The sequence below is a fragment of the Ranitomeya variabilis genome, chromosome 8 (genome assembly GCF_051348905.1).
Source record: "Ranitomeya variabilis isolate aRanVar5 chromosome 8, aRanVar5.hap1, whole genome shotgun sequence".
NCBI lineage: Eukaryota > Metazoa > Chordata > Amphibia > Anura > Dendrobatidae > Ranitomeya > Ranitomeya variabilis.
Genome location: NC_135239.1, coordinates 162,975,154 through 162,999,078, shown reverse-complemented (window position 1 = coordinate 162,999,078; position 23,925 = coordinate 162,975,154). Strand labels below are relative to the sequence as shown.

The window sequence follows — 23,925 nt, the reverse complement described above, 5'->3', positions numbered from 1 at the left end:
CTATCAAGCATATACGTTCAGACAGAGGTTCTAACTTTGTCGTGCAGCAAAGGAATTAGGAATACCTTCAAATCTAGACTATAAGATTCTCGAGAGGTTCCTCAGTGACCAAAGTTGCACATGGTCATTCAACCCACCTCACTCTTCGCATATGAGAGGATCTTGGGAACGAATGATTGGTCTACGGAGAATTCTTGACTCCACTCTTCTTCAAGAAGGAACAGCCAGTCTTACCCATGAAAGCCTAATCACCTTCATGGCAGGAGCTGCAGCTATAATCAACGCAAGACCCTTGGTTCCAATTCCTAATGACCCTGAGGAGCCCTTGTTATTGACTTCAGCTACTCTCCTTGCCCAGAAAACGGGACTGTCCAGTGCCCCTCCAGGAGGATTCGACGCTAAGGACGTCTACAAGCGTCAATGGAGACAGGTACAAAGTCTTGCAAATACTTTCTGGGACAGGTGGCGCAAACAATATTTGTCTACTCTGCAGCCACGGACGAAGTGGCAATCTACTAAGCCTAATCTGAGCATAGGTGACCATGTTCTTGTGAAAGACTGTCAAATTCATCGAAACCAGTGGCCACTTGGTCTAGTTACCGCAACATTCCCGAGCAAGGACAGCAACGTCCGCAAAGTTGAACTAAGGATGACCAAAGGGAATGAACCTAAGACATTTTTTCACACCGGTATCTGAACTGGTCCTATTGTTGCCTTCAGAAGAAAGGAGTAGTCACATCCGTTGATGCCAGACGGGGAGTGTTCTGTCTCCGCCATCTAATTTGTTACCTCTGATTATCTGTTTGCATAAATTTGCAGTTTTCTTAGTAGCCAGTATACAGTAATTGATATATTCATACCTTTATTTGCCTGTAGTGTTTTGGCTCCCTCTAGAGGTCAGAGTCATGTTCACAGTTCTATTTTCTGTTTTTTCTATTTTCCATGTCTGATTCTCCTGCCCTTTGCAAAGCATTATGGTAGCTCAGCCTACATGTCCCTCCACTTTCTTTTCACTTCCTTCAGTCTGCTTTCAAGTAAAGACGCTTCCACTTCATCCCCCTTGCGATTGCATTGCCGGTATGTCTTTATGCTTTCTGTAGGTAATTTTTGCTCTAATATTAGCCTAGGTAGTCAGTTGTACTCCTAGTTCAGTTACTAGCCTTGTAAATGTTCATGCGTAATGTACAACATGTTTAGTATGTATTTCTGCTATACTATGCACTGATTGTATGTATATGATTGTTTACAGTTTCACCGCGTCAATATACTACTATGTTCAATAAAGCACAGACTCAACCACAGTCTCCTTATTGGAGTCCGGTATAGCGGTTTTGCTGCCTGTATAGCTACATATGAGCCTGCCTCATTTAGTGAGGACAGAACATGTATAATTCTGAGAGAATGAACCCACCTGAACTCTGCTTGCATCAATCTGTTCGTTCCAATTAGATAATCGTATGTTAAGCACACCATGAGCCTAAACACAAAGCAAACATCCCATTAATACCAATGCAGCTATCATTACATCTGGATGAAAACAGCTTTAATGCCATAGAGTCAATGAACATTAGATACTCATGAGATTTCCCGAGCACACTCAGGTGACCTCCGAGTACTTTTTAGTGCTCGGAGATTTCGTTTTTATTGCGGCAGCTGAATGATTTACATCTGTTAGCCAGCATAAGTACATGTGGGGATTCCCTAGCAACCAGGCAACCCCCACATGTACTTATGCTGGCTAACAGATGTAAATCATTCAGCTGTGGCAATAAAAACTAAATCTCCGAGCACTAAAAAATACTCGGAGGACCCCCGAGCGTGCTCGAGAAATCTCGAGTAAAGGTACCGTCACACTAAGCGACGCTGCAGCGATACAGACAACGATGCCGATCGCTGCAGCGTCGCGGTTTGGTCGCTAGAGAGCTGTCACACAGACCGCTCTCCAGCGACCAACGATGCCGAGGTCCCCGGGTAACCAGGGTAAACATTGGGTTGCTAAGCGCAGGGCCGCGCTTAGTAACCCGATGTTTACCCTGGTTACCAGTAAAAAAACAAACAGTACATACTCACCATCGTGTCCCCCGGCGTCCGCTTCCTGCACTGACTGAGCGCCGGCCCTAACAGCAGAGCGGTGACGTCACCGCTGTGCTGTACTTTCACTTTGCGGCCGGCGCTCAGTCAGTGCAGGAAGCGGATGGCGAGGGACGTGTGACAGACATCAGAGGGTGAGTATGTACTTTGTTTTTTTACATTTTACACTGGTAACCAGGGTAAACATCGGGTTACTAAGCGCTGCCCTGCGCTTAGTAACCCGATATTTACCCTGGTTACCATTGTAAAACATCGCTGGTATCGTTGCTTTTGCTGTCAAACACAACGATACACGGCGATCTGACGACCAAATAAAGTTCTGAACTTTAATCAACGACCAGCGATATCACAGCAGGATCCTGATCGCTGCTGCGTGTCAAACACAACAATATCGCTAGCCAGGACGCTGCAACGTCACGGATCGCTAGCGATATCGTTTAGTGTGACGGTACCTTAACGAGTATATTCGCTCATCAGTACCCATGAGCTAATAATAGAGTTTGTCATGGCCTACAGAGGTTTTGTTTGACCTACATTACTGTACAAAAGATTTAGGCAGTTGTGGAAAAAATACTGCAAAGTAAGAATGCTTTCAAGTACAGAAATGTATGTTAATAGTTTATTTTTATCAATTAACAAAATTCAAAGTGAATGAACAAAAAAGAAATGTAAATAAAATCAATATTTGGTTTGACCACCCTTTACTTTGGTATAGTAGATCCCTTGGTAGTCAAAGCCAGACTTCACCCACCCCTATTTTACATTCCCTTCTTCCCAACTATCCCCTCCCTTCAACAAAACACTTACACTTTAGGTTGGATAATTTTGCCACAGCAGCCTTTATTATAACAAATGCATTACAACATTAACAGCTTAGCCATAACAACCCAATAAACCGTAATTACTCCCAGCCGTGGCCCATAGGTTTAGCTTCTCCATAACCCAAAGGGTTCCTCTCCTATAATAGATACCCAGGGGCCTGACATTCCCTTGTCCTAAGTCCCACAAAAGCACCAGATCAACTAAACAAACTTACAGTTTCAGGAATCCATTTCCTGATGAATCGCCCAGACCAACTTAAAACCAACCTCAAAGATCCCACCAAGCACTACAGCGAGGGCATTTTGATCACCTCAAATGCTTCAGACCCCCCCTTCCACGCATGTACATGATCTCTTCAATGCCCTCTTGCAATGACTGAGCCCACAAATCAATATTCACCGTATTTAGATGCACCTCATCTGCTAACCAAAACTTGTCATCCTCTCTGTTCCAGATCAAAGTGGCGCAGTGTAAAACCCCCATTCCAACTAACAAAATTAGAAGTTGACCTATTAAAGGGAACCTGTCACCCCCAAAATCGAAGGTGAGCTAAGCCCACCAACATCAGGGGCTTATCTACAGCATTCTGGAATGCTGTAGATAAGCCCCCGATGTATCATAAAAGATGAGAAAAAGAGGTTATATTATACTCACCCAGGGGCGGTCCCGCTGCGGTGGGCGTCGCGGTCCGTGGCCTCCCATCTTCTTACAATGACGTCCTCTTCTTATCTTCACGCTGCGGCTCCGGCGCAGGCGTACTTAGTCTGCCCTGTTGAGGGCAGAGCAAAGTACTGCAGTGCGCAGGTGCCGGGAAAGGTCAGAGAGGCCTGGCGCCTGCGCACTGCAGTACTTTGCTCTGCCCTCAACAGGGCAGACTAAGTACGCCTGCGCCGGAGCCGCAGCGTGAAGACAAGAAGAGGACGTCATCTGATGAAGATGGGAGGCGCTGGACCGGCCCGTGACGCCCATCGGATCGGACCGCCCACCTAGGTGAGTATAATCTAACCTCTTTTTCTCATCTTTTAGGATACATCCAGAATGCTGTAGATAAGCCCCTGATGCTGGTGGGATTAGCTCACCTTCGATTTTGGGGGTGACAGGTTCCCTTTAACTATTATGCTAGCCTTCTTCTCTAGTGACTGAGTGTTCTGCCAGGTTTTTCATGGATGAATTTCTAATCACAAGGTGATGAGCCCATAGAAAGATACCCAGAGACTTAACAAATCATACTTTTTGTCTCTGACCAACTCTTGAAAGGACAAACTTCTAAATCATTACCTCCAATATACCAGACTAAAATATCTGAGGCCTTGTCTAAACAAAGATATTGGAGCATTTCTTGTAACACTCTGCTCCAGCACATATCTGTAAAACCCAGCCACCGTGACACCTGCTGATCCTCTGGAAAAACCAAGTTGACTACCTTCCTCTGCCCTAACTGCTCCCCAATACACATGGTACTTTATTTACCAAAACCTCCACTGTTCTACGTACAGTATTTTGAAAAGTTGTCCTGTTCAGTTATGAAATGACCCATTTTTTAATGATTTTGACACCCCTGAACTCAAATCTAACAATGAAAAGTTTTAGTTGGCTGTTGTTTCTATGATATCTAAGAGTTTTCCTTTTACTGCTACATATAATTAATGCATAAAAGTTTCAGTACTTTGAAACGTTATTATATTTGCAAATATAAAGATGCAGATGAGGAAGTGATAGCAGCATAAAACGCGTGTCGGGGGAACGTGGCAGTGGTCTTGGCAGGATCTACAAAAACTATGGTGACTCTTGTCATTGACTGCACCTTTTTCAATTACATGTATGGTGTGCAGCAAATAGCCATTGATACTTTATGATCGACAGTGTTTCACTCCTCTTTCATTGGATTATTTTCTCTCTTACTAGCAATAACTGAGTTTAAGAGCATCAGTTGATATATATATACCTAACAGGTATCCTGTTCAATTAGATAAACTTATTTTGTTGCACACATATTGTTACTTTTTCCTGACCAATTCTCTGGTCTCCTTGTTTCACCTACGGATTAAACTACATTGTACCCATATAAATGTTATATTGTCCATATATTTTCCTGTAAATTTTTGTAATATGAATAAACTGTTTACATTTTATAGCATATTTGGACTTGGTTTTTCTCCTTGTTAAGTATTTTTTTTAATGACAATTTTCTGACATTAATTCAGAGGAAACTTAGCAACAATTCAATGACTGTATATACTCGAGTATAAGCCGACCCAAATGTAAGTTGAGGCACCTAATTTTACCACAAAAACTGGGAAAACTTATTAACTCGAGAATACAGTAAGCCTGGTATGCATGGCCTCCTCATCCCCATCATGGTATGCGTGGCCTCCTCATCCCCATCCTGGTATGGTGGCCTCCTGATCTCTATCCTGGTATGCGTGGCCTCCTCATCCCCATCCTGGTATGGTGGCCTCCTCATCCCCATCATGGTATGCGTGGCCTCCTCATCCCCATCCTGGTATGGTGGCCTCCTCATCCCCATCATGGTATGCGTGGCCTCCTCATCCCCATCCTGGTATGGTGGCCTCCTGATCTCTATCCTGGTATGCGTGGCCTCCTCATCCCCATCCTGGTATGGTGGCCTCCTCATCCCCATCATGGTATGCGTGGCCTCCTCATCCCCATCCTGGTATGGTGGCCTCCTGATCTCTATCCTGGTATGCGTGGCCTCCTCATCCCCATCCTGGTATGCGTGGCCTCCTCATCTCCATTCTGGTATGCGTGGCCTCCTCATCCCCATCCTGGAATGCGTGGCCTCCTCATCCCCATCCTGGTATGCGTGGCACCCTCATCCCCATCCTGGTATGCGTGGCCTCCTCATCCCCATCTTGGTATGGTGGCCTCCTGATCTCTATCCTGGTATGCATGGCCTCCTCATCCCCATCCTGGTATGCATGGCCTCCTCATCCCCATCCTGGTATGCATGGCCTCCTCATCCCCATCCTGGTATGCATGGCCTCCTCATCCCCATCCTGGTATGCATGGCCTCCTCATCCCCATCCTGGTATGCATGGCCTCCTCATCCCCATCCTGGTATGCATGGCCTCCTGATCTCTATCCTGGTATGCGTGGCCTCCTCATCTCCATCCTGGTATGCGTGGCCTCCTCATCCCCATCCTGGTATGCATGGCCTCCTGATCTCTATCCTGGTATGCGTGGCCTCCTCATCTCCATCCTGGTATGCATGGCCTCCTCATCCCCATCCTCGAATGCGTGGCCTCCTCATCCCCATCCTGGTATGCGTGGCACCCTCATCCCCATCCTGGTATGCGTGGCCTCCTCACCCCCATCCTGGTATGGTGGCCTCCTGATCTCTATCCTGGTATGCATGGCCTCCTCATCCCCATCCTGGTATGCGTGGCCTCCTCATCCCCATCCTGGTATGCGTGGCCTCCTCATCCCCATCCTGGTATGCATGGCCTCCGCAATAGCAGCTATCGGCTATCTCCGACATCTGCTACTGCGCAGGAGGGGTCAGAACCATCTTGGAGGAGGACTTTTTTTCTCTCTAGCCAGATGGCGCCGCTGGCGCCTGCGAAATAGCAGCTATCGGACCAATAGCAGCTGCTGCACAGGCGCGGCAAGCACCATTTTCAAATTGCCTTTTTTTTTTTCCTCGCTTAATTAAATAAGCAAAAGGGATTGTACAGACTCTGAGCCTGGGGAGCCAGGAGACAATCTCATCAGGGTGCCACTCAGGCAATGAGGAGGTCGCCGCCGCCTCTGCTCCCCCACCAATGATCCCCGCAATTTGCTATTCTAGCCAGCCTGAAGGATGGGCACCAGTAGCAATTTTCAGATGCTGCAGGAGCTCCCCTTTACCTTCAAAACAGCAGGAATTATTTTAGGTACACTTGAACAGTTTTTGAGGGAACTCAGCAGGGAGGTTTCCCCAAAACATCTTGATAAATTACAGATTTTCTGGGGATGTAGGCTTCCAAAAATCCTTCAGTCTCTTCATGTAATTCCAGACAGACTCAATAATGTTAAGATCAGGGCTATGTGGAGGCTATATCACTTCCAGAAACCATTGTCATCTTTATGGTGAAGATAATTCTTGATGAGATTGCCTCTATGTTTGGGACTGTTTTCCTTCTGTAGAATAAATTTGCCAATCAGACACCTCACTGATGGCATTGCATGAATTTCTCAGCATTGAGAACACCATTGATCCTGACCAAATCCCCCAACTCCATTCTATGAAATGCAGTCCCAAACCCTCCATCATGCTTCACTGTTGCCTGCAGACACTCATTATTTTACCGCTCTCCAGGAAATTAACTTCTGTTACAACCAAAAATTTCACATTTTGACTCCTCAGACTCCTCAATCCACAGGACCTGCTGCCAATTTTCAGCACCCACCCGGTTTGTTTCTATGACTAAGGTATGGCATGTTGGCCACAATTCTTCCATGAAGACCACTTCTGGCTAAGGTATGGCTTAATGGCCACAATTCTTCCATGAAAGTCACTTCTCTGAACAGTAGATGGGTGTAACAGGATACTGTTGGTTGCAGCTAGTTTTGAGCTGATGGCACTGCTAGACACCTTCCGATTTCAAAGGAAAGTATGCATATCTCTCATCTGCTGCACTAAATTTCCTTGGCCATCCAATGTGCACACGGTCCTCAACAATGCTTATTTCTTGATGTTTTTTCAACAGCGCTTGAACAGCACATCTTAAAACCCCAGTCTGCTTTGACACCTTTACCTGGGAGAGATCTTGCTGTTGCAGTATAACTACCTTGTGCCTAGTTACTGTGCTCTGTCTTGTCATAGTGTATGACCGGTGACATGAAACGGTCTTCCACAATGTTACCTTTGTAACAGAGTTTAGCTGCTCCTCACCCAGTTTTAAGTGTCATACACAACTGTTCCTGTTTTAGCTAATGACTGGGCTTCAATCCCCACATGGAAATACTACAAAATCCATGACTTTGTCCAATTGTTGTGAGAAGAATTGATGATTTGTTGCTGTTTTGACAGCATTGGGTGGTCACACTAAATAGTGATTTGATTCAGACTTCTCTTTTGTTCATTTGTTTTGCATTTTGTTAATTGATAAAAAATAAACTATTAACACCTCTATTTTTTAAAGCTTTCTTACTTTACAGCATTTTTTCCATACCTGCCATACAGTTCTGTAATTTTAATCCGCTACTTAGTTTGTGATCATTTATACTTTGAGCACAAAAAAGTTAACAGTCTTGATCTCTTGCAGTTCTCTATCTTCAACAGTCAAATCTATCAGGTAAGTTGATTTATGCAATAAAGCTTTAAGAGAAACAAATAATGTGTAAGGGGAAACTTCGTACCCGATTGTGATAGTGTACAAAGGTATTGCACAGCAGCCATTGTCGTTCGGCCAGAAACCGGTATCTTCGTTTCTCCTCCAGTTCTGCTGCTTGCTGACTCTCTCTGACAAATGAAAGCATGTCGGAATGCAACATGTTCACTTTTTCCTACAAAAGATAAAAGACCAAATCATCTTTCACTTTTTTCCTGCAAAAGATGAAGGAGCAAATCACCAAGGAAGTTACCATTAATATAGCAGGCTATGGGATTCAACATCCAAAGGACACCACCTCCACTCATAACTACGGCAGATGGAGTGACCATGAAGCTTTCTACTACCAAAATTGATAAATCCTCAACTTTATTACTTTATTACTTTTTTTTATTTTGTAACAATAATCACTCAGTCATTAAAAAATCACTGGGCTATTAAACAATAAAACCTCAGAAGTAACTGTGTACTCAAGATAATTAGCCTAGTTAGGAAAAAAATCGATCCAGCAGTAATTGCATTCCAACTCATTAGTAACCCCCTTTATATAGGATCTGTCACTATTCCTGATATGTCTGTCTTCGTAAAAAAAAAACAAAAAAACAACCATTCCCTATAACAGGGATAGGGAATCTTTTTTTCTGCCAAAGGCCATTTTTATATTTATATTACCCTTCGGGGGCCGTACAAATTGCATGCTAACTCCACCCACGAAGTACGTCCTGACGCTGGCACAGGTGTCAGGACGCAATCTTTCATTGCAGGGGATGGATAAAAGGTTGTGGTTCTCAACCCTTGCCCTATAATATCACAATTCTAGAGCATCATTGTGTTATAAGTCCCTGTTGTATAATTGTTTTGTCATTTTTACTAGCAATTAATTAATAAGTTGACATCTGATTACTAGCCTCTCACTAGGTGTCAGGGCAGCCAGTTTCTCAGTATCCTCCAATGTCTCCATGTCTGAAATGGAAGATCCAGAGGTCACACTGACCTCGCCATGGCATGAAATCTAGTGGAAACCTTTCCAGAAGATAAGAGTTGAAGGTGTGATAGCACCAAGAAATCTCTTTAGAACCTGACATATCACCTATCATTATTGCAGCTACATTAATAAGCTGGCACTGCAATGTATCTATCATGGCAATGTTCCCACTAGGACATAGTGACTATGCAACTCTGTGAAGCTACGCGAAGCTTATACCGCCCAATAATGCCCATATAGAAGTGCTGAGCAAGGACTGCAGAGGGAACAGACAGTAGGGTGTTGCCCTATTAAAAGAACAAGAGAATTCAAGGGAAAGTGCTCACTTGAGTGAGCTGTGTGAGGCACAACTCCTATAAAGGTAGGATATCAGCTACTGCTGCCCCATGGCTGGGGGATGAAATCCCCCAGGAAATTTTACCAAATTTCAGAATGCATGGTATTGGGCTGCGCTCCCGAAAAAAGATCCTATTGCCAAATGTAGATTGAGCGTTTTTTATTCCACAACGCGTTTCGACACCGGACTGTTCAGTCGGTTTTCACACTTGAGAAAGACACCAGTCAGGTGTCGAAGCTCATTGTAGAATAAAAACCACTCAATCTATACTAGGATCTCGCAACTCAACATCATCCTATTTGGTCCACATAGGAGTGTTAACAGATTCCACTACGTGATATTGCTGTAATATTGAAAATAACATTGATGAGCCTCAGTCTCAGTAGTGTTGGAATTAATACTTGCGTCTTGTCCTTACTTTCATACTTTGCAGGTTACGGTCCCTTTGTCTCTCCATTTTCCAAGCATCTTGCATGCATTTATCAAGGGTGCTTGCTCTCTGGCGATACTCCATTTCATAACGGTTTTGGCTGTCCTATGTAAGAATGGAAAATAAAATACCAAAGACAAAATCCATACGAGTAATAAATGGATATCCCTTAGGACAAGCAATTCTGGAAGAGGGAGATCAGCTGCAGGGAGTTGCCAGCACATCATGGAGGTTATGATGAACACACTCATATTGTGACATGACTCTGCTGTCTCCTTATACAAAATGCATATAGATAGCAGACTATTGGGGGAACAGGGTAAGTCACAATGTTTGCACGGATTTTCTAAATGGAAAGATATGAATAACTGATGTATCATAAGGTAATGTGGGTACAATATGTTCAAGCAGAAGACCCACTGATTACAGCTAAAAGGAAGATAATATGATCTGCTTATTGAGGACCTGTCTAACATATAGGCATTGTCTAATTTGGAAAACACCTTTAAAGGAATCAGTCGCCAGGTTTTTGTTACCTCATCTGAGAGCAACATGATCTAGGGGCAGAGATTCTGATCCTGATTATTCGACTGCTTGCCGTTGTTTTGAGAAAAATCACTTTTTTCCATCTGCTGCAAATTTACCAGTTCTCTGAATCCTGAGCTTTGTATAACCCCACCCACACCACTGATTGGCTGCTTTCTATATATACTGTCCATTGGCAGAAAACTGCCAATCAGTGGTGGGGGCGTGGTTGGACTACATGGAAGCAGGTTTACTAGTCCTCTAGTGATAATCTCCTGCTAATAAAACAGTGATTATATCAAAACTATAGCAAGCAGTCCAGCAAGTGACACATCACTGGATTATGGTCTCTGTCACTACATTACACTGCTCTTAGAATGGATGCCAAAAACCTAGTGACAGATTCCCTTTAAAAGGGGTCGCACAGTACTGGACAACCTCTTATTAACAGCCCCAGGGGGTAAAAATCTGCTGTGTCTTCAACAGGTCTCTTAGCATCAACATATGGCAGGGGCATCAGTCGTCTCTGATCGGCTGCAGGATTCATATTTTGTCTGAGTCGAAAGAAACAGTATAGCACCAGTTTTGTAAGCGAGTATCGATTATTTGCTGTTCGTCTTCCTGGGTCCATTAATATGGGGTTTTTCAGTAATGGCTAAATATTCAGAATGCTTGGGGGTAAATACATGAAACTGTCGACAGAACATATAAAGGATGCATAAGCCAGGATATAAATTGTAAATGCTACTCACTCGTATAAACTGCATATCCAGCTTTGTGTTCTTGCCCATTTGTTGGACAATCTCGCCATGTAATGTCTGAACCTATGAAACATTCACAAATTATTCTGACTCAAAAGTCCATGGAATTGTAATAACTGAGGTTAATGGATGCAGTTAAAGACCATTTGTCCATAGATTTTTAAAATTAACAGATATGATACAGAACAAAAATACACGTTCACAGTTGTCTCTTGGTTCCTAAAGACCTGAATACACATTAATTGGACCCGGTCACCTCCAGAAATGCTACTTACCTGCAGATATAAGGATAATCTGCAGGTAGATAGCGTATAAATCCTATAAGGCTGCGTTAGTGGAGCAGTGGCTAGAGGGAGAAAATTAAGGTACAGTGGATATAAAAAGTCTACACACCTCTGTTAAAATGCTAGTTTTTTTGTCATGTAAAAGAATCATAGCAAAAGGAATCATTTCAGAACTTATTCCACCCATAATCTGCACAAATCCATTGAGAAACAAGCTGAATTCATTGTGAGGAGGAAAAAATAAAACTAAAATAATGAAGTTGCATAAGTGTGAACACCCTCTTATAATTTGGGATGTGGTTGTGTTCAGAATTTTGCAATCACATGTACACTCAGGTTAAAGAGTAGTCAGAACATCACTGCCATGATTTACAGTCATTCTGATTGACATTTACTTAGATGCATTTTACAGCCAAAGCCATGGTCCATAAACAGTTTACAACACAGCAAAGGGATCTCATAGCACAAAGTTATCAGTCAGGAGAAGGGTACAAAAAATGATCAAGGCATTAGATTATATCTTTGAAAACTCTGAAAACAGTAATAAAAATGGCATACAGTCATGGCCAAAAGTATTGACACCCCTGCAATTCTGTCAGATAATACTCAGTTTCTTCCTGAAAATGATTGCAATCACAAATTTTTTGGTATTATTATCTTCATTTAATTTGTCTTAAATGAAAAAACACAAAAGAGAATGAAGCAAAAAGCAAAACATTGATCATTTCACACAAAACTCCAAAAATGGGCCAGACAAAAGTATTGGCACCCTCAGCCTAATACTTGGTTGCACAACCTTTAGCCAAAATAACTGAGACCAACCGCTTCCGGTAACCATCAATGAGTTTCTTACAATGCTCTGCTGGAATTTTAGACCATTCTTCTTTGGCAAACTGCTCCAGGTCCCTGATATTTGAAGGGTGCCTTCTCCAAACTGCCATTTTTAGATCTCTCCACAGGAGTTCTATGGGATTCAGGTCTGTACTCATTGCTGGCCACGTTAGAAGTCTCCAGTGCTTTCTCTCAAACCATTTTCTAGTGCTTTTTAAAGTGTGTTTTGGGTCATTGTCCTGCTGGAAGACCCATGACCTCTGAGGGAGACTCCGCTTTCTCACAGTGGGCCCTACATTATGCTGCAAAATTTGTTGGTAGTCTTCAGACTTCATAATGCCATGCACACAGTCAAGCAGTCCAGTGCCAGAGGCAGCAAAGCAACCCCAAAACATCAGGGAACCTCCGCCATGTTTGACTGTAGGGACTGTGTTCTTTTCTTTGAATGCCTCTTTTTTTCTCATGTAAACTCTATGTTGATGCCTTTGCCCAAAAAGCTCTACTTTTGTCTCATCTGACCGGAGAACATTCTTCCAAAACGTTTTAGGCTTTTTCAGGTAAGTTTTGGCAAACTCCAGCCTGGCTTTTTTATGTCTCGGGGTAAGAAGTGGGGTCTTCCTGGGTCTCCTACCATACAGTCCCTTTTCATTCAGATGCCGATGGATAGTACGGGTTGACACTGTTGTACCCTCGGACTGCAGGGCAGCTTGAACTTGTTTAATGTTAATCGAGGTTCTTTATCCAACATCCGCACCATCTTGCGTTGAAATCTCTTGTCAATTTTTCTTTTCTGTCCACATCTAGGGAGGTTAGCCACAGTGCCATGGGCTTTAAACTTCTTGATGACACTGCGCACGGTAGACACAGGAACATTCAGGTCTTTGGAGATGGACTTGTAGCCTTGAGATTGCTCATGCTTCCTCACAATTTGGTTTCTGAAGTCCTCAGACAGCTCTTTGGTCTTCTTTCTTTTCTCCATGCTCAATGTGGTACACACAAGGACACAGGACAGAGGTTGAGTCAACTTTAATCCATGTCAACTGGCTGCAAGTGTGATTTAGTTATTGCCAACACCTGTTAGGTGCCACGGATAAGTTACAGGTGCTGTTAATTACACAAATTAGAGAAGCATCACATGATTTTTCGAACAGTGCCAATACTTTTGTCCACCCCCTTTTTTATGTTTGGTGTGGAATTATATCCAATTTGGCTTTAGGACAATTCTTTTTGTGTATTTTCATTTAAGACAAATTAAATGAAGATAATAGTACCAAAGAATTGGTGTTTGCAATCATTTTCAGGAAGAAACTGAGTATTGTCTGACAGAATTGCAAGAGTGTCAATACTTTTGGCCATGACTGTAGGTTTGGTACAATGGTGACATTACTTAAAAACTAGATGTCCCGCAAAAATTAATCAAAAGACTAGAAGGAAATTGGTCCAGGAGGCTGCCAAGAATTCTGCAGCAACATTAAACGAACTGCAGGAATTAGTGGCTAGTACTGGTTGTGTACTGCATGTGACAGCAATCTACCGTATTTTTCTTATGTCTAGCCAGTGGGGTATAGTGCAACTGGGAAGCCTTTCTTACGAAGAAAAACATCCAAGGCCCTCCATATGTTGCCAAAATCTACAGTCTGCTAAAGGGTGTGGCTAAAACGAGTTATGGACTGACGAGACCAAGGTTAAACTTTTTTACCATAATTTCAAAAGGTAAGCATGGCGCTAAGCCAATACTGCACATCACCAAAAAAACACTATAGTCACAGTGAAGCATGGTGGAGGAATCATTATGTTTTGAGGCTGTTTTTCAGTAGCTGGTTTTGATGCTTTAGTCACGGCGAAGGGACAGTTCCAAATATCAGTCAATTTTGAAACAAAACCTTTACTCATCTTCCTAAAAGCTGAAGATGAAGAGAAACGTCATTTTCAGAATGCCAACAACCCTACCCATACCAGCAAATTAACAAAACAATGGCTTTGCCAGAAAATCAAAGATTTGGAATGGCCAGGCCACCTAAAATCTGTGGGTGACTGTTATGATCCGGCGACCTTGGAGCCACATGAAAACTTTCTCTGGAGTCGGTGGAACCTGTACTGACCGCAAATCCTGAACTAACACCGCAACTAGAAGTAGCCGTGGGGTGTGCCTAACAAACCCTAGACACCTCGACACAGCCGGAGGACTAAATACCCCTATAGATGGAAATAGGAATGCTATCTTGCCTCAGAGCAGACCCCCAAAGGATAGGCAGCCCCCCACGAATAATGACTGTGAGTAGGAGAAGAATAGACACACGCAGGTAGAAAACAGGATTTAGCAAAAGAGGCCACTCTAGCTAAATAGAAAAGGATAGGACAGATTACTAGGCGGTCAGTATTAAAACCCTTCCAAAAATATCCACAACAGATAATACAAAAAGTTAGACAATCTAACTAAAGACATGGAATGTATATCTGCCACTCCAGAGAATCCAGCAAGACTGAGAAAATACTGACACAATCTAAGCTGGACAAGAAAACACAAAGAATAGCACTGAATTGTGAAGCACACAGCATGTGTGCCACAGGAAAAAAAACCCAGACACTTATCTTTGCTGATTTGGCAGAAAGACAGGAGGAACCAGGCAGAGGTCCAACACCTCCCAACAACAATTGACAACTGGCAAGGACTAATGAATCCTGCACACCTAAATACCCCAGTCAGAACTGCAATCAGCAGACACACCTGACCAGGACTGCAACCCAGGGACAACTGCATTACCACCTACTACCACCGGAGGGAACCCAAAAGCAGAATTCACAACAGTACCCTCCCCTTGAGGAGGGGTCACCGAACCCTCACCAGCACCCCCAGGCCGATCAGGATGAGCCAGATGAAAGGCACGAACCAGATCAGCAGCATGGACATCAGAAGCAAAAACCCAAGAATTATCCTCCTGGCCATAACCCTTCCATTTGACAAGGTACTGAAGCCTCCGCCTCGAAAAACGAGAATCCAAAATCTTCTCAACCACATACTCCAACTCCCCATCAACCAAAACAGGGGCCGGAGGATCAACAGAGGGAACAACGGGCACCACATATTTCCGCAATAAAGATCTATGGAAGACATTATGGATAGCAAAAGAGGCCGGAAGCGCCAATCGTAAAGACACCGGATTAATAATCTCAGAAATCCTATAAGGACCAATAAACCGAGGCTTAAACTTAGGGGAAGAGATCTTCATAGGAACATGACGGGAAGACAACCAAACCAAATCCCCAACCCGAAGCCGGGAACCAACACACCGACGACGGTTAGCAAAACGTTGAGCCTCCTCCTGAGACAACACCAAATTGTCCACCACATGAGCCCAAATCTGCTGCAACCTGTCAACCACAGAATCCACACCAGGACAGTCAGAAGGCTCAACCTGCCCAGAAGAAAAACGAGGATGAAAACCAAAATTACAAAAAAAAGGCGAAACCAAAGTAGCCGAACTAGCCTGATTATTAAGGGCAAACTCGGCCAATGGCAAAAAGGCCACCCAATCATCCTGATCGGCAGACACAAAGCATCTGAAATAAGTCTCCAAAGTCTGATTAGTTCGCTCGGTCTGGCCATTTGTCTGAGGATGAAATGCCGAAGAAAAAGACAAATCAATGCCCAGCCTAGCACAAAAGGCCCGCCAAAACCTAGAATCAAACTAGAAACCTCTGTCGGACACAATATTCTCCGGAATACCATGCAAACGAACCACATGCTGAAAAAACAACGGAACCAACTCTGAAGAGGAAGGCAATTTAGGCAAAGGCACCAAATGAACCATCTTAGAAAACCAGTCACAAACAACCCAGATAACCGACATCCTCTGGGAAACCGGAAGATCAGAAATAAAATCCATAGAAATATGCGTCCAGGGCCTCTCAGGGACCGGCAATGGCAAAAGCAACCCACCAGCACGGGAACAACAAGGCTTGGCCCGCGCACAAGTCTCACAGGACTGCACAAAAGAACGCACATCACGTGACAACGAAGGCCACCAAAAGGACCTACCAACCAAATCTCTAGTACCAAAAATACCAGGATGACCAGCCAACACAGAACAGTGAACCTCAGAAATCACTCTACTAGTCCATGTGTCAGGAACAAACAATTTCCCCACAGGACAGCGGTCAGGTCTATCAGCCTGAAATTCCTGAAGAACCCGCCGTAAATCAGGGGAAATGGCAGAAAGGACCACCCCTTCTTTCAGAATGCCGACCGGTTCAAGGACCTCAGGAGAATCAGGCAAAAAACTCCTAGAAAGGGCATCAGCCTTAATATTCTTAGAACCCGGAAGATACGAAACCACAAAATCAAAACGGGAAAAAAACAAGGACTATCGAGCCTGTCTAGGACTCAGCCGTTTGGCAGACTCGAGGTAAATCAAATTCTTATGATCGGTCAGGACCACAATACGGTGGTAAGCTCCCTCAAGCCAATGTCGCCACTCCTCAAACGCCCACTTCATAGCCAACAACTCACGATTGCCGACATCATAATTGCGTTCAGCAGGCGAAAACTTGCGGGAGAAGAAGGCACACGGTTTCATCAAAGAACCAACAGAATCCCTCTGAGACAAAACGGCCCCTGCCCCAATCTCAGAAGCATCAATCTCAACCTGAAACGGAAGAGAAACATCTGGTTGGCGCAACACCGGAGCAGAAGTAAATCGGCGTTTAAGCTCCTGAAAGGCAGAGACAGCCGCAGAGGACCAATTCGCCACATCAGCGCCTTTTTTAGTCAAATCAGTCAAGGGTTTAACCACGCTGGAGAAGTTAGCAATGAACCGGCGATAAAAATTTGCAAAACCCAAAAATTTCTGAAGGCTCTTCACGGATGTGGGTTGAATCCAATCATGAATGGCCTGAACCTTAACCGGATCCATCTCCATAGATGAGGGAGAAAAAATAAAGCCCAAAAAAGAAACCTTCTGCACCCCAAAGAGACACTTAGACCCCTTCACAAACAAAGCATTGTCACGAAGGATCTGAAATACCATCCTGACCTGTTCCACATGAGACTTCCAATCATCGGAAAAAATCAAAATATCGTCCAAATATACAATCAAGAATTTATCAATATAAGTCCGGAAGAAATCATGCATGAAGGATTGAAAAACAGATGGAGCGTTAGTGAGCCCGAATGGCATCACAAGGTATTCAAAATGGCCTTCGGGCGTATTAACGCCGTTTTCCATTCATCACCCTGCTTAATACGAACAAGATTATATGCTCCCCGAAGGTCAATCTTCGTAAACCAACTAGCCCCCTTAATCCTAGCAAACAAATCGGAAAGCAAAGGTAAAGGGTATTGAAACTTGACCGTGATCTTATTCAAGAGGCGATAATCAATACAAGGTCTCAAGGAGCCATCCTTCTTAGCAACAAAAAAAAAACCTGCTCCCAACGGTGAAGAAGATGGCCGAATATGCCCTTTCTCCAAAGACTCCTTAACATAACTCCGCATGGCGGTATGTTCAGGCACAGACAGGTTGAAAAGTCGGCCCTTAGGAAACTTACTGCCTGGAATCAAGTCAATCGCACAATCACAGTCCCTGTGCGGTGGAAGGGAACTGGACTTGGGCTCATCGAATACATCCTGAAAATCAGACAAAAACTCTGGAATTTCAGAAGAGGAAGAGGAGGAGATTGACATCAAAGGAACATCATTATGAACCCCCTGACAACCCCAACTAGTCACAGACATAGATTTCCAAGCCAACACAGGATTATGTACCTGCAACCACGGAAAACCCAGCACGATAACATCATGCAAATTATGCAACACCAGAAATCGACAATCTTCCTGATGGGCTGGCGCCATGTGCATGGTCACCTGTGTCCAAAACTGGGGCTTATTTTTAGCCAAAGGTGTAGCATCAATCCCCCTTAAAGGAATAGGGTTTTGCAAAGGCTGCAAGGGAAAACCACAACGCCTGGCAAACTCAAAATCCATTAAGTTCAAGGCGGCGCCTGAATCCACAAACGCCATGACAGAAAATGATGACAATGAGCAGATCAAGGACACCGATAACAGAAATTTAGGTTGTACAGTACTGATAGTAAATGAACTAGCGATCCTTTTTGTCCGCTTAGGGCAGACTGAAATGACATGAGAAGCGTCGCCACAATAATAACACAACCTATTCTGACGTCTGAATCCTTGTCGTTCCGTTCTTGACAAAATCCTATCACACTGCATTGGCTCAGGACTTTGCTCTAAGGACGACGCCACAGCGCGCACAGTTTGACGCTCCCGCAAACGCCGATCAATCTGAATGGCCAGAGACATAGAATCACTCAGACCGGAAGGCGTGGGAAACCCCACCATAACATCTTTAACGGATTCAGAAAGACCCTTTCTGAAAATTGCCGCCAAAGCATCATCATTCCATTTAGTCAACACAGACCATTTTCTAAATTTCTGACAATACAATTCTGCCGCCTCTTGACCCTGAGACAGGGCCAACAAGATTTTCTCCGCTTGATCCACAGAATTCGGTTCATCATATAATAATCCTAAAGCCTGAAAAAAGGAATCTACATTAAGCAAGGCCGGATTCCCAGATTCCAGGGAAAATGCCCAATCCTGTGGATCGCCACGCAGCAGGGAGATGACAATTTTAACCTGCTGAATGGAATCACCGGAGGATCGCGGTCTCAGAGCAAAAAACAGGTCCAAATTTGGGGGTTTTAAAAACAATTGTAAACTATCACCAAAAAACAAATCAGGAGTAGGAATCTTCGGCTCTAAAGCAGGAGTCTGAACAATATAATCAGAAATATCCTGTACCCTAGCAGCAAGCTGGTCTACACGAGAAGCTAATTCCTGAACATCCATGCTGGCACAAGACTCCTCAGCCACCCATAAATAAAGAGGGAAGAGAAGACAAAACAGACTGCAGAAAAAAAAATGGCTCAACACCTTTCTTCCCTTCTTCAGAGATGCATTTAACTCATTATTGGCCAGTTGTACTGTTATGATCCGGTGACCTTGGAGCTGCATGAAAACTTTCTCTGGAGTCGGTGGAACCTGTACTGACCGCAAATCCTGAACTAACACCACAACTAGAAGTAGCCGTGGGGTGTGCCTAACAAACCCTAGACACCTCGACACAGCCGGAGGACTAAATACCCCTATAGATGGAAATAGGAATGCTATCTTGCCTCAGAGCAGACCCCCAAAGGATAGGCAGCCCCCCACGAATAATGACTGAGTAGGAGAAGAATAGACACACGCAGGTAGAAAACAGGATTTAGCAAAAGAGGCCACTCTAGCTAAATAGGAAAGGATAGGACAGATTACTAGGCGGTCAGTATTAAAACCCTTCCAAAAATATCCACAACAGATAATACAAAAAGTTAGACAATCTAACTAAAGACATGGAATGTATATCTGCCACTCCAGAGAATCCAGCAAGACTGAGAAAATACTGACACAATCTAAGCTGGACAAGAAAACACAAAGAATAGCACTGAATTGTGAAGCACACAGCATGTGTGCCACAGGAAAAAAAAAACCAGACACTTATCTTTGCTGATTTGGCAGAAAGACAGGAGGAACCAGGCAGAGGTCCAACACCTCCCAACAACAATTGACAACTGGCAAGGACTAATGAATCCTGCACACCTAAATACCCCAGTCAGAACTGCAATCAGCAGACACACCTGACCAGGACTGCAACCCAGGGACAACTGCATTACCACCTACTACCACCGGAGGGAACCCAAAAGCAGAATTCACAACAGGTGACCTGAAGACGACACTGTACATAGGAACTTCCCTTGCAGTCTGACAGATGTGTAGCGCTACTGCAAGGAAGAGTGGTCAAAGATTACCAATTCCTGATGTTCCATACTGATAAGCTCCTACTCAGAAATACTGAATTCTGTCATAGATACTTCAACAAACTTTTAGTATAAGGGTGTGCATATTTATGCAACCACATTATTTTGGTTCTTTCGTTTTCTTTTTCCACCCAAAATGATTTCAGTGTATTTTCCTATTGGATTGTACACATTACAGATGACCTTAAAAGGTGGAAAAAATGAATTTGGTATGATTTTTTAACATGACAAAAACTTTGCATTTTAACAAGGGTGTTTACACTTTTTCTATTGACTGTGTATTCTCCCTGCAGCTGCTCACTTCCAGTCATAAGGGCGGCGTAGGGGGCATTTACAGTTACTACTCACTCCACATAGTGAGCGTGCTGTGATCACTCCACAGCAGACTGACAGCTTGCTCTACACCATGTGTGTGCAGGTTGTGTGTGCAGGGCAGGCTGTCAAATTGCTGGGAGTGATTACAACATGATTACTGTGTAGTGAGCCAAGACAGTAACTGAGTAATTGGAAGTGAGCGGCTGCAAGGAGAAAAAAAAACAATTTTCTCCCTGTAGCTGCTGCTCCACTAAGGCAGGCAGGTAGGATTAAAATGCTATTTACCTGCAGATTACCTCTATATGTGCAGGAAAATAGTATTTCTAGAGGTGACATATCCTTTAAAGTTGTTTTGGCGGGAATGGACGATCATCTAACGCCTTCCGACTATCCTCCTGCAGATGATGCTGTAGGAAATAAGAATTAGCATGTGTATTTTGTCAGGCTCCATACTTTTCTTCTTCCTGGAAATAAGCCAGCCCTACAGCAGTGTGTTATTGTGTCAATAAAATAAGTGTTTTATCAGCAGGACATTATCACTACAAGACTAGGTGTCTTGTGCCTCCTGGATTAGTGGATGGCCAACATTCGGCACCCCCACCAATCATCTGTTGCAGCACCAGCTAGATGATAACAGTGTATGAAACTGTAACAGCATGGCTTATTAGATAATGGAAGTTCGTGAATACTGCAGCTCAGCTCCTATTGAAACAATAAAAAGATGAGCTATAATAGTTTATTATGTTACTGTATAAAAAGGTCATTTAAAATAGAAAAACGGTAGTGACTTCTAGGGTTAGAAATAAATAAATTGATAACAATAAACTTCTGGAGATTTCAGTTCTTGAAGAAAATGCACAATTTGGTTTTACCGAAAGACTTGCTATATGGGTAGTAAATAAATGCTATAAACAGTTATAAAGGTTATATACTATAAACATTATATTTAAAATTCCTTACCACTAACTGAAGCCCAGAATTTGCATTTTTGCAGTTATCAGCCATCTGGATGAGTATCTGACCTATAATATTGAAAGGGAGAACATTACAGTTATGCAGGTGAAGATCTTAGCTCTTTGTCTTTTACAATTTAGAACTATTTTTGGACATTTCAGTAGTGGGTCACTGCACACTCACTCCTGTGATAAACCAAAAAGAGAAATGTGTTACCTCAGGCAGGGAAATGTGTTACCTCAGGCAGGGAAATGTGTTACCTCAGGCAGGGAAATGTGTTACCTCAGGCAGGGAAATGTGTTACCTCTGAAAGCTGCCGCTGCGAACCCTTGATGTTTCAACTGAATACTCACTTATCATAAGTGAGTTATACTTCTTCCCCTGCCCAGGAGATGTGGTATGTGCAGACCATGTTCCAGCACAGCCATTACATAGTACATAGCAGGGGCACTTTATAGAATTATCTTAGCACGGGAACTTTTTTTGCACTGTATTTTGTGTGTCAGTAGGACAATCCCTTTAACCATAATATCAGTTCGTCACTTCTGTAGGACTCTCATAGACCTTTCAATTATTGACCACACAATAGCACGAGCGCCTACGGCTCTATAGTACAAAGCCATAGGACTGCCTTCCTGCACCATACCCCATAACCATGACAAACAAGGAATCTGAACATGAATGATCTTAAAAATTACCGGTAGTGTAACTTGTGGCATATACGGTACTTATCCTTTATTTTTATTTTAAACCTGGTAGATATGTGTTTGAAGGGTAAATATAACAGCATTGAGGAGACATGTATGTCAGCTGGGATGGCAAAGGGAAGCGACATTCTGGTTGTAAATTACCACAAGGAGGGTATGAGGGAAGCAGCTAGGCCGATTTGTTTTTTTCTATTTTCTAGTGTCAAAGTCCTTTGCCGTTAAGTGAATCTCTGCAGAGAGAAGAGATAAGCGCTAACGATAATAAAGATGGTTACTTCCTTGAACGGACTTGTTTTATATGAGCAAAGGACAACCCATTTTTAATACTATGAAGGCGGTTTATGGTTTTTTTTTTCTGGTCAGCTACTGAACTTCAGTAAAGAAGACAAAAACTGTTTGGTACCCAGAGTAATAAGGATAAACTATAACTTAGTTGATTATTTCCTATTCCATATAGTATACATATCATTATATTCTATATATGTCCTCCTGGTTGGGCTCACAATCTAATGTTCATTATCATAGTCACACATTCTAGAGCCAATTTGATGGGAATCCAGGTTACAAGTCAGGGAATACCCTGCATGATTATTGGGAAGAAGTCAAGAAGTGTAAAGTCCTAGAAATGGTCGTTTCCTAATAATCATGCTGCCGATCACCTGAGGAACGAGCAAACCAAAATGATCTTTTGGCTTGATTAAAATGTCACCGTTCTCGGCGGCACATCATCTGGTATGAACAAGTAATGTGCTGTCAAGAGCAATGACAGTCTATGTGCACAGAATGATTTATTACTCATCAATTTGTGCCAAAGGGAAATGCAGTCTGCCAACGGACAAGTATGTAGCCAATTGGCAATCGTTTAATGCCGCAGGTTGTCTAGTCCAGGGGCAGAAATATCGTTGGTGCAGCTCCACTGGGGCCAGGAGGTGGAAGAGGGCCTGCCAGCACCAGCGAGTACTTCAGCTGGATGTCCGCCCAAGAATGCACATTCAGCTGAAATGCACTGCGGTGCAGGGAACCCGCCAGCTTCCTGCTCTGCAATAGACGCCACCAGCTAATCAGAGGCCAACAGCTGACATCGGAATGACCAGGACTGGGACGTCGAAGTCACTTGTTGTCTCCCCACCAGCTGTAAAAGAGGACACCGTGCGGCGTGCGACCATGTGAGAAAGTGAGTAGTATCTTTTTTTTATGCATTGCAAAGCAGAGCACATAGCAGGATGGGGCACACACAATTGGGTACATATTTACCAGAATGGGACCCATTATACCAGGATGGGGCCCACTAAACTAGGATGGGCCCATTATACCACAATGGGGGACATGTATACCAGGATAGGAGGGCACATATTTACCAGGATGGAGCACATTATACCAGGATGAGGCACATTATCCCAGGAAGGGAACCATGATGGGACACCTTATACCAAGAAGGGGACCAGGATTGGGCACATTATACCAAGAAGGGGACCAGAAGGGAAGATATTCTCCAGAAAGGGTACCAGGATGGGGGACATTATTACTGGAAATTACTCTTATTACATAATATCATCTCTAGTTATGTATGAGGTGTTCTTTATCAGAGGCATATCCAGGGGAAGTTGTGGGGCATCCGCCCCGGGCGCAGCCGGCAGGTGCAGACCTGACATCCAGCTCAGAGAAAGTGCAGAGC

At 43.6% G+C, this 23,925-nt stretch overlaps 1 protein-coding gene across 1 annotated transcript in view; it reads right to left on the bottom strand.

Annotated features, from left to right (window-relative positions):
* The window catches only part of BAIAP2L2 (BAR/IMD domain containing adaptor protein 2 like 2), a 112,723-nt gene that overhangs the window by 29,590 nt on the left and 59,208 nt on the right, over positions 1 to 23,925 (bottom strand). The window contains exons 4-8 of the mRNA XM_077277874.1: positions 21,550 to 21,611; positions 11,276 to 11,347; positions 9,987 to 10,103; positions 8,275 to 8,421; positions 1,412 to 1,477 (exon numbers count right to left, since the gene is read on the bottom strand). Coding sequence (XP_077133989.1) covers positions 1,412 to 1,477; positions 8,275 to 8,421; positions 9,987 to 10,103; positions 11,276 to 11,347; positions 21,550 to 21,611 — 464 coding nt within the window. The remainder of the gene's footprint in view (positions 1 to 1,411; positions 1,478 to 8,274; positions 8,422 to 9,986; positions 10,104 to 11,275; positions 11,348 to 21,549; positions 21,612 to 23,925) is intronic.